Genomic DNA, 16002 nt, shown 5'->3' on the forward strand with positions numbered 1-16002 from the left:
TGTGCAACACTGTCATATTTTGATTTTTGAATAAATAAGTTACTCCAATGATGACATATTCCTATATATTTATTAAATTTAAACTTTTTTTACTCAATACTCTTCTCTATTTTGCAATTCAGCAACTGCCATTTAATGTCGAGGAGTAGCACATTCACAAGTTTAATGTACCTTAAAAAGTACACCGCAATGATGCGCAGCGTTCGCGAAGTTGTTACACGCTGACACGTGCATCTTTTTTTCCGCTCTTGATTACGGTTGTACCTTTTGTTATTTTCTTAATTCTGATAGTCTATACATATAATAAAACAATTATTTATTAGTGAGCCATTGAATATGATGTGATATTCACCGGCAGAAAATCATATTGACCTCGGCTGTCGCCTCGCTCAACATGTCATATGCCGGTAAATATCACATCTTATTCAATGGCACACTAGTCAATAATTGTATAATATCTAACGGTTTAAGTAAAAGGCTAGTTATCTTTTCAAATAACTCTATAACTCTTCCGGCTGAATAAAGCCTAAGGCTCACAAGACCCAGACGAAAATTCCAAGATTCGTGATAAAATGACATTGCAATTGATTTTCGGCTAAAAGTCGTAAAAATATCGAAGTATTCCCAACCAAACAAATTTAATCAGCAGACACAAGAACAGTCTTATTAAGCATACCGCTAACACTTTTCTGTGGAATTGAGCATTAAGCTCACGTTTGCCAGCCAGATTTTCCAAGATTTGAGGTAAAATGATCTTTTTCGGCCGGTATCGGCTTAATATCAACAAAATACAAGAGTATCCCTGCAAACACATATATATTTACAGATAGATAGTAATCTAAGCATGCCTATCGTGGCATATTACTGGCAACAGTTAAACATATAAATATCGCGTTAACTATCTGACTCACTAGTTGGTTCTTGTGTTTACACAATAAATAAAATAATCAGACTACCTAGATATTTGTCAGTTAGGTAATTAAATAAAGAATAAATATCTAACATCCAAAATCTTTAAAAGTGCCAAGAACATTAAACAGTTCAGTAAATAAATAATGCGAAATATTTCGGAAACATCCAAGTAGTTGTAAAAACAACAACATTCCTCTTTAAACTGTTAATATATATAGTAACAAAAAGTATTTTAAGGCCATCATGCTAAGGTCTAGGTCATTATGTAAAACAATCTGCCGCCATGCTACTCGGTATTATTTTTTAATAATAGGTGAGTGAAAGAGCGCACATGCAAAATGACATGACTTTCAAGATGACTTCCAATGTTACGTAAACTGGAGTCACTTTCAAACAAAACTTTAGATAAGATTCAGATGACATGATCCAGCGGCATCGGGACAGTTTAACATTGAAAATTCTAAATTGAAGGAAAAATCCAATAACTGTGTAATAGCCAAAATGTGACTTGCGGAAATTCCTAAAATAACTTCATATTGAGATTAGATCTGTAGAAAAGAAGACAGCAAATGTAAAAAAATAAATATTCATTAGCCAAATAATTTGTCATGTATATATCTAGACCTAGAGCTACACAATGTAAAACGTGAAACAAATGTAAGAATAAAATCATTTACATAACAGGGAAATACGACGGTTGTCCAATATATATTGAGACTGTGTTCACATCTTTTATTTGATAATTCAACGGTTATACATAATAACAAAATTTATTTATATCTGAATGCAGTATAAAAATATTAAAGTAATCTATAAAACTGTTTTAAAGTTACAGAATTTATAAGAAAGTCATGTTTGCACTATGGCCCCGCACAACAATATGTCGCGACGTCAGCGACATCGTTCGTGCAGTAAACGTCGCTATGATGTCTTATCATATTCAAGGCTTTTCAAAATATGCTTCCGAATGCAGAACACATTTGTGGTGGCCTGCAACCCACTGATTGATGGTAATGTCTTTATATCACTCACTTGTTGTTGACTTTATAATACCATTAACGCCTATCCGTTTCAAGCGCTGACTGAATCAACGCAAAGCTTGACGTTTTCAAGGACTTTTTTCTGCCGGACCTATGTTCGTGTTTCAGGGATGTGTGTCCCTCAGAAAGCTTTTTGTGCCACCTAAATACTAACGTATGAAACACATGTCTTTCTCCTTAACCTCTAGCAACATTGTAAATGTTTCCGTCGCCGGTTTTCCTAAATGCAAGCACAACTTAATGTTCGCCCGCACTTCAAGACGTTCTTGCGTCATAATCTTAACATGACCTCATGTCAAGGTAACCGTGAACAACTGTTGATAACATAAACGTTTTACGACCAAATGACGTAAGTTTTTCACATGACGTCACTGATATAACGTACAAAATATTACGTTATTGCAAAAATTGTTTCTTAGTTTACTTTATATTATAAGTTACGTCGTTGTAAGAAACAACAGGCGGGGCGATAACGCGTTACTATGAATATTGAAAGTATTATAATTTCTATGTCGCGTTATATTTTTTTCTACCAATGCCGGTAATCTGGCCTTGAAAAAGTTATATTTAATAATGATACCACATTTTGTTATATTTCATGTTAGAATGAAAATATATGAGGACAGTCTTATTATATATTGAACAGCCCTCGTATCTATATCCGGGGGAGGGGACTTCTAGAGCTAGTTGGTTGGTTTGTGACACACTTTATCCAAATATTGACAGATCCGTTCAAGCACACAACTTTACAAGAAAAAATAGCACATAACTGTATTCGTACCAATGAAGACCATACACGGTTTGTTTACTTGAATGACAGATATTTCGTTTTTCAAGGCGCTCTGTGACAGATACAATTCACGAGATTCAACTATTTCTACCCGAACACCACCAGCCTTAAGCAAATTAAAACGCAAAATACAACATGATAACAAAATGGACGCCAAACTACCTGCAAAAGGGGAGACGTTTCTTAGAAAGGATGTAAACCAATGTTAGCGACGATTTCTAACGCTGTATTTCATTGCAGACCCGGCATAGGTACTGATCTGTATTTAAAAGTTATTGTATGGTTTCTGCTCGCCATTATGCGATAATTGTCCGAAAATGTCCATAATGGCCTTAAGGCCTAAGTATAGTCATCTTCAGTTCGTTATCGCATAATGCCGAACAGATACCAAATATTACCCTCTAAATATAGATCAGTTTTATATTATTTGCACACCGTGAACTTAAAAACACGGTTAGATATGAAACTGTCATTTTGTTTATTTTTTATTACTTGTCAAATGTATATTGGCTGTATATCTTAAACGATCCTTTTGCGTCTAGATCTTTTAAAATGTGATACCAAAAATGATTTGAAAACTTGACAACAACGTCTTTTTTTGGATTGAATAATCCCCATATGTAAACAATCATCTGATAAGACAGGCATTAGTGCGATGACTACATAATAACTTTAACTCAGACATAGTATAGGTATAATGGTATAAGTTAATGATATTGTGTAGATATCTGATTAGAATAAAAGTTAATAAAAACACATCATTGATGGAGAAAAAATTGTGATTATAGTTTATCATCTTCTACAAGGTCTTTACAAAACGGCAAAACAAGGTTAGTACAAATTTTCAGAATAACAGAACATAAATTTATTTTGTCGAAAGCGTTGTTCAGCATTAAGACATATACAAACAAGTGTTCATGGATTGATTGATACATGCATTCACATACAAACTGTGTATCAGATATTGACGGAGTACGAGGTATTTCCTTAACAGAAAGATCGATGTAAGAGGTCGATAGCCAACCAACAAATCGTCATACTATTGGCAAAAGCAATGATATCGAGTTCAGATACAATTTTTATATAATGTGAAGTGTCTAGAACATTTAACATGTTGTGGAATATGTCATAACGATCACAGCTTTATAGAAGCAAGCTTCAAGCATCAATTGTTGTCATATTGTGAACGTATTTAATGCATATAAAGATACATAGATATAGATACACATTTAACTCTATGCCCTTTCTCGGTCACTTAACAAAAATAAACTTTGGCTTTTATCCATTTCCATTTGACTTCTGCATTCCTTTATAAAACTGTCAACCAGTCAATTTTTAAGTGCGTGCTGAAAACAAGTTAACCTCCGCTAGCCATTTCTGAGTCAGTAACATTTTTAAATCATATAATCAATTCTTTTCACCATTTTTACAATCAAACAACAATTTCAATAAAATATTCAATAGAATATAATTTTCACTTTTTACTATATTAAACCACTATTTAACAATACACATTTTCCAGTTTACAAACAATTGGTATTGGCCTGTTTCAATATACACAGCAGCATTACAAGTTGACATATTTACATTAAACGTTCTATAAAGGAATTTTCTGCGAAAACATTCCTCATTACTAAGTTCCATATATCACATAAATTACTTGATATAGATGTAACAAAAGTGTCAAATAAATTTAACTAATGATTCACCGATATTTCCATACTCTTTGTTAACGTATGCTAGGAGTGAATAACTTACCGTGCTTTGTCCGGCAAGGTGTCTATAACACGTTTGAATGGTCATAGATAACATTCCCTGACACCACCCAAATAGACCGGCTGGGTGCCAAGGACTTCGAGAGGGCACAATGATAGAAAAATGAGTCATGCAAGTATATTTTAGAATTATGTGTTTAAGACAACAAAGAAAACAATAAGGTCCGATACGAGAATAAAATAAAAGGGATAAAAATGGATGCAGAAGAAAAAGAGGGTGGGGGAGAATAAAACGATAAAGTACGTCGATAATTTAGTGGTTTTATTCAAATGATTTGTCCGGTAATGAAGTTGTAGGACGTAAGCCTACAATCAGCCCTTTGCCTTGCTTTTCCTTTATATGAATCAATTAAATAACGAGGTTTCCTACAACTTCATTACCGGACAAATCATTTAACTAAAACCACTTAAATATCGAGGAATGATTTATTCTATTATATGATCATGAAATTCCTGAAAAATCAAAGATAATATTGACTTTTTGGCAATTTTTGCTAATGTGCACTACTACTTCACTGACATAAGAAAGTTGTTTTTCGATTCCAACTGAATTAAAAACCGTAAACAAACCTTATAAAGGTTTATATGAATTCCTTAAACATTGCAATGTTCCGAGCAAGTAGGATATTCGAAGACTAACAGCTGTAAATATGTTTTTATTATATTTTCTTACCTTGTCAAGCTCAAAATCCAATTTATCTTAATTAATCCGGTGAAATAAATCCAAATCAGTTTAGGAACAGGAAATATTCCAAATTAGCCCGAAACGATTAAGCACCGTGAGAATTGTCTTCTCTATAGAAGATGAATGTATGTGTTTTGTGGCTTAATGTGCCTTTAAAAAAACGATCATACATTTGTGATTCCATTGAGTCATAATTTTGAAAACTACATTTGGAACATAACTTTACACCACATGATCATTTTATTTATGAATTTCTGCAGGATTTGATTATGGTAAAATCCGGGCGACGAGTTTGGATAATTGTTCTCCTATCTATTATTGTGTGTCAACATGCATACGCACGTGAAGGACAATTCTATGGTGGATCAATGAGTCATAGACAAGAACAACAAGCAGATGGTAGCTCCTTGGTAATCTTACATTTATTTAACGGTTTCGGTAAATCAAAACAACAAACAAACAATTAATATGAACATTTACCATTTTATGGTCTTATTGTAACCACAATAAACTTTTATTATTTTTTTTAGACATTATAGCGTTTTACGTAGAGATTGTTAAAATATCTTTTGTATGTATTTCATTAATTAGGTCATCATTGAACTTATAACTGGATGGGTACTCGGGAAAGGGCCATGCGGAGCAGCATGTAGCAGAACTGACATTGGTAGATCAACACGCTCAACACGACAAATGATCTCATCATTAGATCCAGGATACCTCGGCCACTTTATATTAGAGTATAAGAGGGCAGATCATCGGTTAGAAACAAGAGATATAGATGCGACTGTGAACAAAACATACAATGAAACAGTTATTGACGTTGATGAGTATACACAATGGGAGCAGGAAAAAATGCATTTCGGCGTTCTTATGGAGAAGGATAAACGAGAAATAGATATCAGGTTTATTTCTGAAATTTTTACTTTCCTTACTTTAAATTAAAAATGAAACTGAAAATAGTGAATCAGATAATATTTGTAAGTCGTCAGCATTGCTCAATTAAATAATCATTATTGTCATATATGTGCAATGTTTCCGCCATTACATAAACATACTGAGAATAATGTCTACAATAAAATCCTTTGCAATTCCCGTCGATTGCCAATAAAAATTCCCGAAAAGTTACTGTTTAAGAATAGTTCTACCATGTGAGTGTGATGCAAACAGACCCTGCTAATGGTATTAATAGTGCACCAAAGGGAAAATAAAATGTATTTCGATATTACATGTAATGTATAATGATTGAAAATGATGTCCACAAATCGGAATCAATTATACTTGAACCTCTTACCATGCAATTTTAAATCAAACCAGCCACGCTATTAATATTTTCGGTTCAACTAATAAATCAGGTACACTTTACTTTGATATCTTTTCTTTTAACACCATAAAAAGGCCGAAAAGATGTGATTTTTATAGAATCACCTCATTTTTGTAAGAATGTCTGCTTGGTTTTTTCTTTGTTCAGTGACGAGATTCAGTGCATTCTTTTAAAAAGATATTTATGAAGAAGCTTTACATAATGTATTTTATAGCCATTCTAGATAAAATAGCAAAATAAATTTAAAACCGGACTAAGCGCATAAGTCGAATATATTTATCACTTTACCATCTTTAGTTTACTCAGAAGATAATTTATCAGTTCTTAAAGTAAATAAAAAAGAATAAAAAAAACAACAACATTATATAGTTTTCATAAGTCCAATGAGATTTATTTTCGTCTTATTTTGGACTAACTTAAATAATTGTGTTAATGAAATAATCATAATTATAATGTATACTACGTTAAAATAACGTACACGTAAATGAATTGTTGTTTACCTAAATTTAAATAAAATATTTTTTGGAATAACAATGATATGTTTTATATTGATTTAAACATGCTAAAATCCACATAATATCGTAATACAACGGCTTTTTCAGTTTTAAAGGGCATTCTTGGCGTCATATCTCATTTCAATCATCTACAAGTAACCTAAGTTGGCATTTCCAAACCAAGATATCATCTTTTATTCGAAGTGATACGAACAGAACAAACAGCAGCCCAAGATCTCTAAGTAGACCCATTTACAGGTAAAACTAGAATGTTTCTAATTTTTCGGAAGAGTTTGCAATATGCTTTTGGTGTCTTTTTATCATTAGTTTTACGTCTTTGATTTCCTTTGCTGACCAGGGTTCTGTACTGATTAAGTTGAAAACACTGCGTTGAATCATGAAACTAGTATGAAATTGGCCTATTGGTTTATGAGGAGATGTCGTTTAAAGTAAAAGTTTACGGACGGACGGACGACGGACGGACGGACGCCGGACGAAAAGCGATCACAAAAGCTCACCATGTCACTTTGTGACAGGTGAGCTAAAAATAGTTCAAAATACTACATCAACCACTCTAAAGAATGAGCGAAGGAAGTACAATAATAAATTAAGGTACAGTTAAACCCATTATGAAACACCGGAAGTTCCAATATTGAAAACTTGGTATCTCTACACGTGTCTGGCATAACTGTAATTGAAAGGACGTAAAAACCCTCAATTTATTCAAAATGGTGAAGTTATAAATTTTAAATCTTAGAAAACAACCAATAAAAAGGCTGTTATATTAAAAAGTTAAATGGAGAGGCCAGGACTGAAAAAAAAACGTTCGTAACACAACACTCACGAGACGAAATAAAATTATATCTTACATAAAACAACAAGAAAAGCATTGATGCAAAGCATCAAAGGGCGACGCCAAAAGAATTTGATCCAGATTTGCACCTAAATACTTAACAAAAGATGTGTACTTTATAGCAGTACCATTACATGTGACCTGGAGGCTAGGGCCAGGTTAAGTTGAAACTTAAACCAAAAAAGAATAGACTCTGTCTTGCCAAGATGCAAAGGCAATTTATAGTCAATTAAGCAATCTTATAAGACTCATGTTATAAGAAAGAATTTCTTCAGATTTAATTTATGAGACACAAGGATTCCTGAGTCATCAGCATATAATCACTGGCACGAGTATCGGACCTGGGAAGAAAAAATATGACCAGATGACCAGATTGATAAAAAAAAAACTGTGTTTATAAAAACCAAAACAAAAAATGTAAATAATGATCCCCTTTAAAAATATACTTTCAACTTGAAGTATATTTTTAAAGGGGGTCATTATTTACATTTTATTTTGGTTGTTGACACTTTTAAGATGAACACAGGTTTTTTTATCAATCTGGCCATATTTTTTTATCCAAGGTCTGATACTCGTGCCTGTGCATTATAATAAAAGCTTATTGCTTAGGGTTGAAGACATGTAATTGACATATATTAGACATAAAAGAGGACCTAAAATGAACATCAGGGGGACAGCATAGGTACTCAGAGCAGTAGTAGAATAAGTACCAGCCACATCAACCAGCTACTATCAGAGATAAGACTTAAACCATGTAAGAATGTCATTATATATGGCAGATGCTTGAAGTTTCATGAAGAAAAAGAAAAACAACTTCTTCATGTGCAGGATAGTGTGTTCAACTGTATCAAATGCCCTTTGTAGATCTAAAAGTATCATGCAATATTGCCTTTGTCCATTTCAAATAATGCAATCTGTTAAATGAATCAAACATGTGTCAATTGAAAAACCACTTCTAAACCCTGACTGAAACTGCCTGACCATGACTCAAACCCATGACTTTCAGAAGACCAACTGAGCTATCCGTCCTGCTACACATTTTCTCTTTAATAATGAAACAGTTCTAAACCACAACATATTTCCCCACTATATCGATTTGTGTTCGTGAATTTCTTATGTTACAGAGCATAGGAAATTGAACTCATGCTTATATGCAGTCATAGGATGAGAAAAACTTTGAGCTTGACCAGAACTCATTAACCTGTGACCAACATAAGAAGAAATTTTATGAAGGCTGATTTGTATTTTGCATCAAGGGCACCGGGCAAAAACATGAAAATGCAACAAACAAACCACTTTGTGGTAGATTGTATTTTCATGTTTTCATCTGGCGCCCAGTTACTTTTTGTACTATGTTGGTTTTCATGTGGCACAAATCACCCACTATAAATTTAGTGCACAAATTTATTCAAGGGCAAGTAACAATCTACTCTATGTACAGTCTGTTGTCGCGTTGACTCAGGAGACCTGGAGGTTGAGACCGGTGTCTCTTCATTACATATAGATAAGACAGAAGCTGTCCTTTTCAAACTATGCACATGTTAGAAAAAAATAGAATAACTATTCAGAATATGATTTTTTGAGACTTTATTAATTATATTGCTTGATCCAAGTTTAAGGACATTTTCAATCAATACATGTTTTATCATTTATAACTTTAAATGAAAGTCTCATCCCTTTAATAATAATGACATAACTGTATCTCTTTAAATGCAGAAAAATTATAAGTCTCAACATACCAATATACTACTGTCTAAGATATACATGTACATGCACATAACATTAATAATTCCCAGTTTATATTAAATAAATATGAAATCCTAACATTAACATGCTTTTGATGACCTTACAACTGGTGAATTATATACAACAAAAATAGTATTATAAGTAATACCTAAGATAGACAGAAAAGAACAAATAATTTAGTAAACATAAGTTACTTCCCCTTAAAATAAAGAAAACCTGAAACCCAAAAGAACACGATAAACAGCAAAATTATGAAATGTTGCAGGTTCAATTTTATCAAGCCATGCAAATTAATGGTAAAGTATTCATAAAAAAATAGATGGCCATGTGTCAGCAGTAATTGCAGAAAATCGGATAGCTTTCAACATCCGGATACTGGTACACTTTGTAAAAACAACCATTCTGCGCAACAGATAAATGTAATAAGGATAAAATCAATAGGATAATCGTTTACAACAGTTTCATTACCTATCCTTATACTCAATTGCAGGTGAACTTTCTTCTTGTAGGAAAATTTTGAAAATGTATAAATGATACGGCCTCAATCTAGACCACAACGATATTCGAAATCCGGGTTTTAGTATTGTCATTAAAACTAAGGGACAAGCTGTTAAACTTAACCCGCAATTTCGTGAAAATAATATCACAATGCACATGCTTTTTACATAAAGTTATTAAATACAAATATAACAACACATTTGTTTACTTGATTTTTACGAATCAAAATAAAACTAATTTACACAACATGAAATTAACTGCTAATAATAACAGCTCCTTCCATAGGCAAAAATAAAAAGCGTTCCATAATAGACGACGCCGCTCACCGGCGTCGCCAATAAGGTTATTTTCTCCCAACGGAAGCATCATTTTCAAACGAATCTCTAAAAACTAGAGCTTAGAAAAATAAAAGTTCAACAAGAGCTGTCGTGCAAGTGACGAATATCCCCGAAAAGGTTTCTTAAGCATGCAAGTATTATGAAAAGAAAAGAGAATGAAAGTAACTAACTGCTTAATATTGTTCTTGTGAAATGAAAGGGTATTTATAGCAAACTTAATACATTGGGACAACGGTCTATTCTCTGGATTATTCTCTCCCCCTCCCCTTCCCCGGGTCTCCTGTCCCCTTCCCCTGTGCCCTTTGACTTTATGGGCCTATTTTTCAATCATTTATTTGTTTTCTTTTAGTTCCTTATCAGTTACTAATTATTTTTTCTTATGTATGATTTAAACAAGGTTATCGCTGTCATAAATTGCGTAAATATTTTACTAAGTTCCCCCTTACCCTGTGCCTTTGACTTTATGAGCCTATTATTCAATCATTCATTTGTTTTTAGTTCCTTATCAGTTACTAATTATTTATGATTTTAGTGGTAAGCCTTCTCATGTCCTGTCCTGTTTTTGTTTGGGGTCCTCCTGGGCTCCATGCCACTGGCTCTTGTTGCTGGGCCGGGTGAGGGTTGCGTTCATTGAGCGCCGCCTTTCCTTGTTGATCTTGTTTATCATATTATATTGGATGCGATACAACATCTTGATGTGGTAGACATGTATGTCAAGTTATTTTAAAATCCTCAATGCATGACAATGTTACAGTTTGGAAACTAATGTGTTCCCTCAAACTCTTCTTATGAGCATAAATACCTTCAAACTATTTGTGTGGCCTTGCCCATTGAGGTTGGAGCTTGGGTCTCACACACAACACATCATCATCAAACTCTTCTAGAGAGAAGGAATACCTTCAAACTATAAGTGTGACCTTGACCTTGAAGGTAGGGACAGGGGACTAGAACACGACATGTCGTCTTAGTGTGGTTGACATTTATGCAAAGATATCATAAAATTCTTCAATTTTGAACGCTGCCTTTCCTTGTTGATCTTGTTTATCATATTCAATGCATGACAAAGTTACAGACCGGACACGAAAGTGTGTATCTATTAAAAAGAGAATATCAAAATTCCGTAAATCAAGCACAACACGGCAAAATTGTAAAATGTTGCAGGCTCGGATTGATTGAGCCTGTTCATGGAGGTACTGGAAAGTGCAAGTTACCGTCCACGCCCCCTAGCACCGGCTTAAGCAGAATTTAACATTCATTTAAACACAAAAATGGTGAAATTTTGAATTTAGAAACATTCGCAGATGTGTTCACACGGCGGTTATTACGGAACCTTCAATGTGACACAGTAGTGTCATTCCATGAAAAGCGACGTAAGGTCCCCAAGTAAAAGAATGCGTGTGCCCTAAACGAGAAAACAATGGGCGGAACTAAATAAAGTGGAATTTTAGAAGGGGATCTGAGGTTATGAAGCCCGCATATCACAGACAAGACGTCAAAAGACAAATTTCAAAAGCAGGCATCATATTCTAAGGGTGATTATACAGTATTCAAGTAGGAATACTGGAACCACCAAAGTTGAAACAGGCCAAATACAAGAAACTAAAAATACCATCTAAAATGTATACACAACACGAATGTCTTCTTGAACGATCTTCAAAGATCAAAAATAGAACATCATTAAACTCTTAGTGTGATAAAGTGAACTTCAAAATGGTATTGTGGCCTCGACCTTTGAGGTAGGTACAGGATTCTTGGACGCGACACATCGTCTTTATGCGGTAGACATTTATGCCAAGTTATTGTCCCCGCCTTTTGGAAGAAAAAAGGGGGATATAGAAATAGGCTCCGTCCGTCTGTCCGTCCGTCTGTCCATCCGTATGTCCGTCCGTCCGTCACACTTTCGTGTCCGGTCCATAACTTTGTCATTTATCAAAGGAATTTGAAATAACTTGGCACAAATGTTTGTTATAATAAGGCAATGTGTCATGCGCAACAATCTGACCCCTACCTCCAAGGTCAAGGTCGCACTTGCTCATATAAGGTCAACATTGTCTATTTGAGGGTATATGTCGTGTCCGGTCTATAACTTTCTTACCTTTGAAGGGATTTTGTAAATACTTGCCACAATTGTTCACAATAATAAGATAATGTGTCATGTGTAACAACAGGTCACCTACCTTCAAGGTCAAGGTCACATTTGGAGGTCCAAAATTGATATAGTCTGTTATATTTTGTGTTCGGTCCATAACTTTTTCATATATCAAAGGATTTTGAAAATACTTGGCAAAAATAGTCACTATAATAAGACGATGTGTCATGCAAAACCTACATCCCTACATCCAAGGTCAAGGTCACATTTGAGGTCAAAATTAACATTGTCTGTTAAAGGGTATATATTGTGTCCGATCTAGAACTTCCTCATAGTTCAAGGGATTTTGAAATAACTTGGCACAAATAGTCACAATAATAAGAAAATATATCAAGTACAACACCTGCTCCCCTACCTCCAAAGTCAAGGTCAAACATAGAGATCAAAAGTTAACAGAGTCTGTTATATGGTATACTTTGTGTCCTGTCCATAACTTCTTCATAGATCAAGGGATTTTGAAAATACTTGGAATAAATAATCACAATTATAAGATGATATGTCATGTGTAACACCAGTGTCCCTACCTCCAAAGTCAAGGTCACATGTAGAGGTCAAAGATTTACATAGTCTGTTATAGGGTATATTATGTGTCCAGTCCATAACTTTTTCATAGATCAAGGGATTTTAAAAATACTTTGCACAAATAATCAAATAATAAGACGATATGTCAGGTCTAAATCATAGGTCCATACCTTCAAGGTCACCTAAAGAGGTCAAAGATTAACATAGTCTGTTAGAGGGTATATTTTGTGTCCCATCTATAACTTCTTCATAGTTCAAGGGATTTTGAAAATAGTAACAATAATAAGACGATATGTCATGTACAACACCTGGACCCTACCTCCCAGGTCAAGATCACACTAAGATGTCAAAGCTTAACATTCATTTTATTTCTTTAATACATTTATTGTTGCATTTTCAGATCTAGCATTGATCATAATTTTGAACTGAAAATCCTTAGATCCATATAGCACAATTGTATGCTTCATATAAAATTTTCCCGAGGCGGGGGACGTTGGTAACTCTGTTACAAAATCTTGTTCTAAAATCCTTCGATGCATGACATAGTTACACTCCGGACACAAATGTGTATACCTATGAACTCTTATTGTGATAAAGGGAAGCTTCAAAATGTTAGTGTGACCTTGTCCTTTGAGGTAGGAACGTGATTCTTGGATATACTGTGGTAGACATTTATTCCAAGTTATAGTAAAATCCTAACAAAAAAGTGTGATGAAGTGAATGGTAGTGAGACCTTGACCTTTGAGGGAGGGACGTAATTCTTGGACGCGACACATCGTCTTCATGTGGTAGACATTTATGCCTAGTTATCTTGAAATCCTTCAATGCATTACAAAGTTACAGTCCGGACACGAATGTGTGTACCTATTAACTCTATTTGTTGTAATGTGAAACTTCAAAATGTTGACTTTTGAGGTAGGGACGTGGTTCTTGTATGCGACAGATCGTCTTGATGCGATATACATTTCCAAAATAAACATTTACTTGGAAAAGCAGTCCTAAATAAAATTGTATTTTTCGGTATATATTCAGCCTGATATTTGTATGCAACAATTTATTAAAATGTTATAATAAACTTAGACATGGATATTTATGCGAAATATCTGATGAATTAGTTAATATCCATATTATAAACTTTGATTGCATGTAAACCTTTAGATACTGCTGATTAAAGTAACATCTGTAAAAATTATTCAAAACTTGTAATTTCAATCAATTCTTAATCAATTATGTTATATTTTATTTTATTTTACAATACTGACAGGATAGCACTAGACAGGGTATCAACTATTTACATCCAAGTAGTAGATGCCGAGGGAGATTTTATTATATGTGAGCTAGCAAGGTATATAGAAGCTGGAATAATATCTTTCCACCCGCCAACAAACGTAATTGTTTATGAGGTTGGTTAATATACTTTTACAAATTGTTATTTTTTATTTAAATTGTGCAGTGCATTCAGTACTTTCGCTGTGTGTACACCATTTACAAGGACATTTGAAAAAAGACAAACTAAAATAACAAAATAGGTGATACAATTGACTTCAGTTTAAAAAGTGATTGGACAAAATAGGTGTTATATTCCTAATTAATAGGTTATCAAATAGAGAAAAACAGAATTCCTAAAGAAAGCCCAAACGACAAAACTGAAAATATTGCAGGCTCGGTTTCATTGAGCCTGTTCATGGACGGTACTGGAAAGTGCAGCTTACCTTCCATGCCCCTGGCACCGGCGTAAGAAAAAAACGAAAAATTGTGAAATTTTGAATTTAGAAACATCCGCATATGTTTTATACTGTTAATTGTTAATTTCTTTATACTATGAACAAACAACCGTAAGTGTGTCGACATCGATAGGTATGTGTAAGGGCTTGACATTGCAGCCATCCCATGAAAAATATAGCTTATATGCACATATTTTAAATATATAATTCAAAAGTGATTTAACGTTCATTTAATAATTTTATGATGAAGAACTGCACAATTACTATCAACGCATCACAAGCTGCAGGATACACCGACAACAGTTTTATTGCAGTGGCAGTCAGTGTCCGAGATTACAACAGAAGGAATATACGTTACGGTACAGGTGGATTTTATCCTGGAAAATATTCACTAAGTACAACCCCTGTTCAGGTATATTTCCTAGTGAATTTATTTTTAGCTCACCTGACCACGAAGTGGTCATGGTGAGGTATAGTGATGGGGCTATGTCCGGCGTCTGTCGTCGTGCGTCGTGCGTTGTGCGTCGTTCGTCGTCAACAATTGGGTTGTTAACAGTGTAGCAGTCACAGTTTTGATTGGATCATCATCAAACTTTGTCAGAATGTTTGTCTCAATGAAATACAGATCGAGTTCGAAGATGGATTATCTCGGGTCAAAAACTAGGTCACAGGAGCTAAAAATAGAAAAGCTTGTTTAACACTCTAGAGGCTGCAGTTTTCATCAAATATTCTGGAAATTGGTCAGGAAGGTTGTTTTGATGATATCTAGGTCAAGTTCGAAGATGGGTCATCACCGGTCAAAAACTAGGTCACAGGAGCTAAAAATAGAAAAAGCTTGTTAACACTAACAATTGGGTTGTATACAGTCTAGCAGTCACAGTTTTGATTGGATCATCGTCAAACTTTGTCAGAATGTTTGTCTCAATGAAATACAGATCGAGTTCGAAAATGGGTTATCTCGGGTCAAAAACTAGGTCACAGGCGCTAAAAATAGAAAAAGCTTGTTAACACTCTAGAGGCTGCAGTTTTCATCCAAATATTCTGGAAATTTGTTAGGAAGGTTGTTTTAATAATATCTGGGTCATGTTCGAAGATGGGTCATCTCGGGTCAAAAACTAGGTCACAGGAGCTAAAATAGAAAAAGCTTGTTAA

General features: G+C 34.2%; 1 protein-coding gene across 1 annotated transcript; it reads left to right on the forward strand.

The window, feature by feature from the left end:
* The first annotated feature begins 3407 nt into the window (after positions 1-3407).
* On the forward strand, positions 3408-14538 carry LOC132742236 (uncharacterized). The gene is made up of 5 exons (XM_060730617.1): positions 3408-3572; positions 5463-5612; positions 5794-6107; positions 7129-7278; positions 14391-14538. The coding sequence occupies exons 2-5, from the start codon at positions 5472-5474 to the stop codon at positions 14536-14538; spliced, it is 753 nt and encodes a 250-aa protein (XP_060586600.1). The 5' UTR covers positions 3408-3572; positions 5463-5471.
* Positions 14539-16002: the final 1464 nt, after the last annotated feature.

The sequence above is a fragment of the Ruditapes philippinarum genome, unplaced genomic scaffold (genome assembly GCF_026571515.1).
Source record: "Ruditapes philippinarum isolate M1 unplaced genomic scaffold, ASM2657151v2 ctg3803_1_1_1_1, whole genome shotgun sequence".
NCBI classification, from domain to species: domain Eukaryota; kingdom Metazoa; phylum Mollusca; class Bivalvia; order Venerida; family Veneridae; genus Ruditapes; species Ruditapes philippinarum.

Coding starts and splice junctions, on each gene's coding strand:
- LOC132742236 (XM_060730617.1), top strand. CDS start 5,472: ATGGTAAAATCCGGGCGACGAGTTTGGATAATTGTTCTCCTATCTATT. Junction 5,613..5,793: donor AAGCAGATGGTAGCTCCTTG/GTAATCTTACAT, acceptor TTCATTAATTAG/GTCATCATTGAACTTATAAC. Junction 6,108..7,128: donor AAACGAGAAATAGATATCAG/GTTTATTTCTGA, acceptor CGGCTTTTTCAG/TTTTAAAGGGCATTCTTGGC.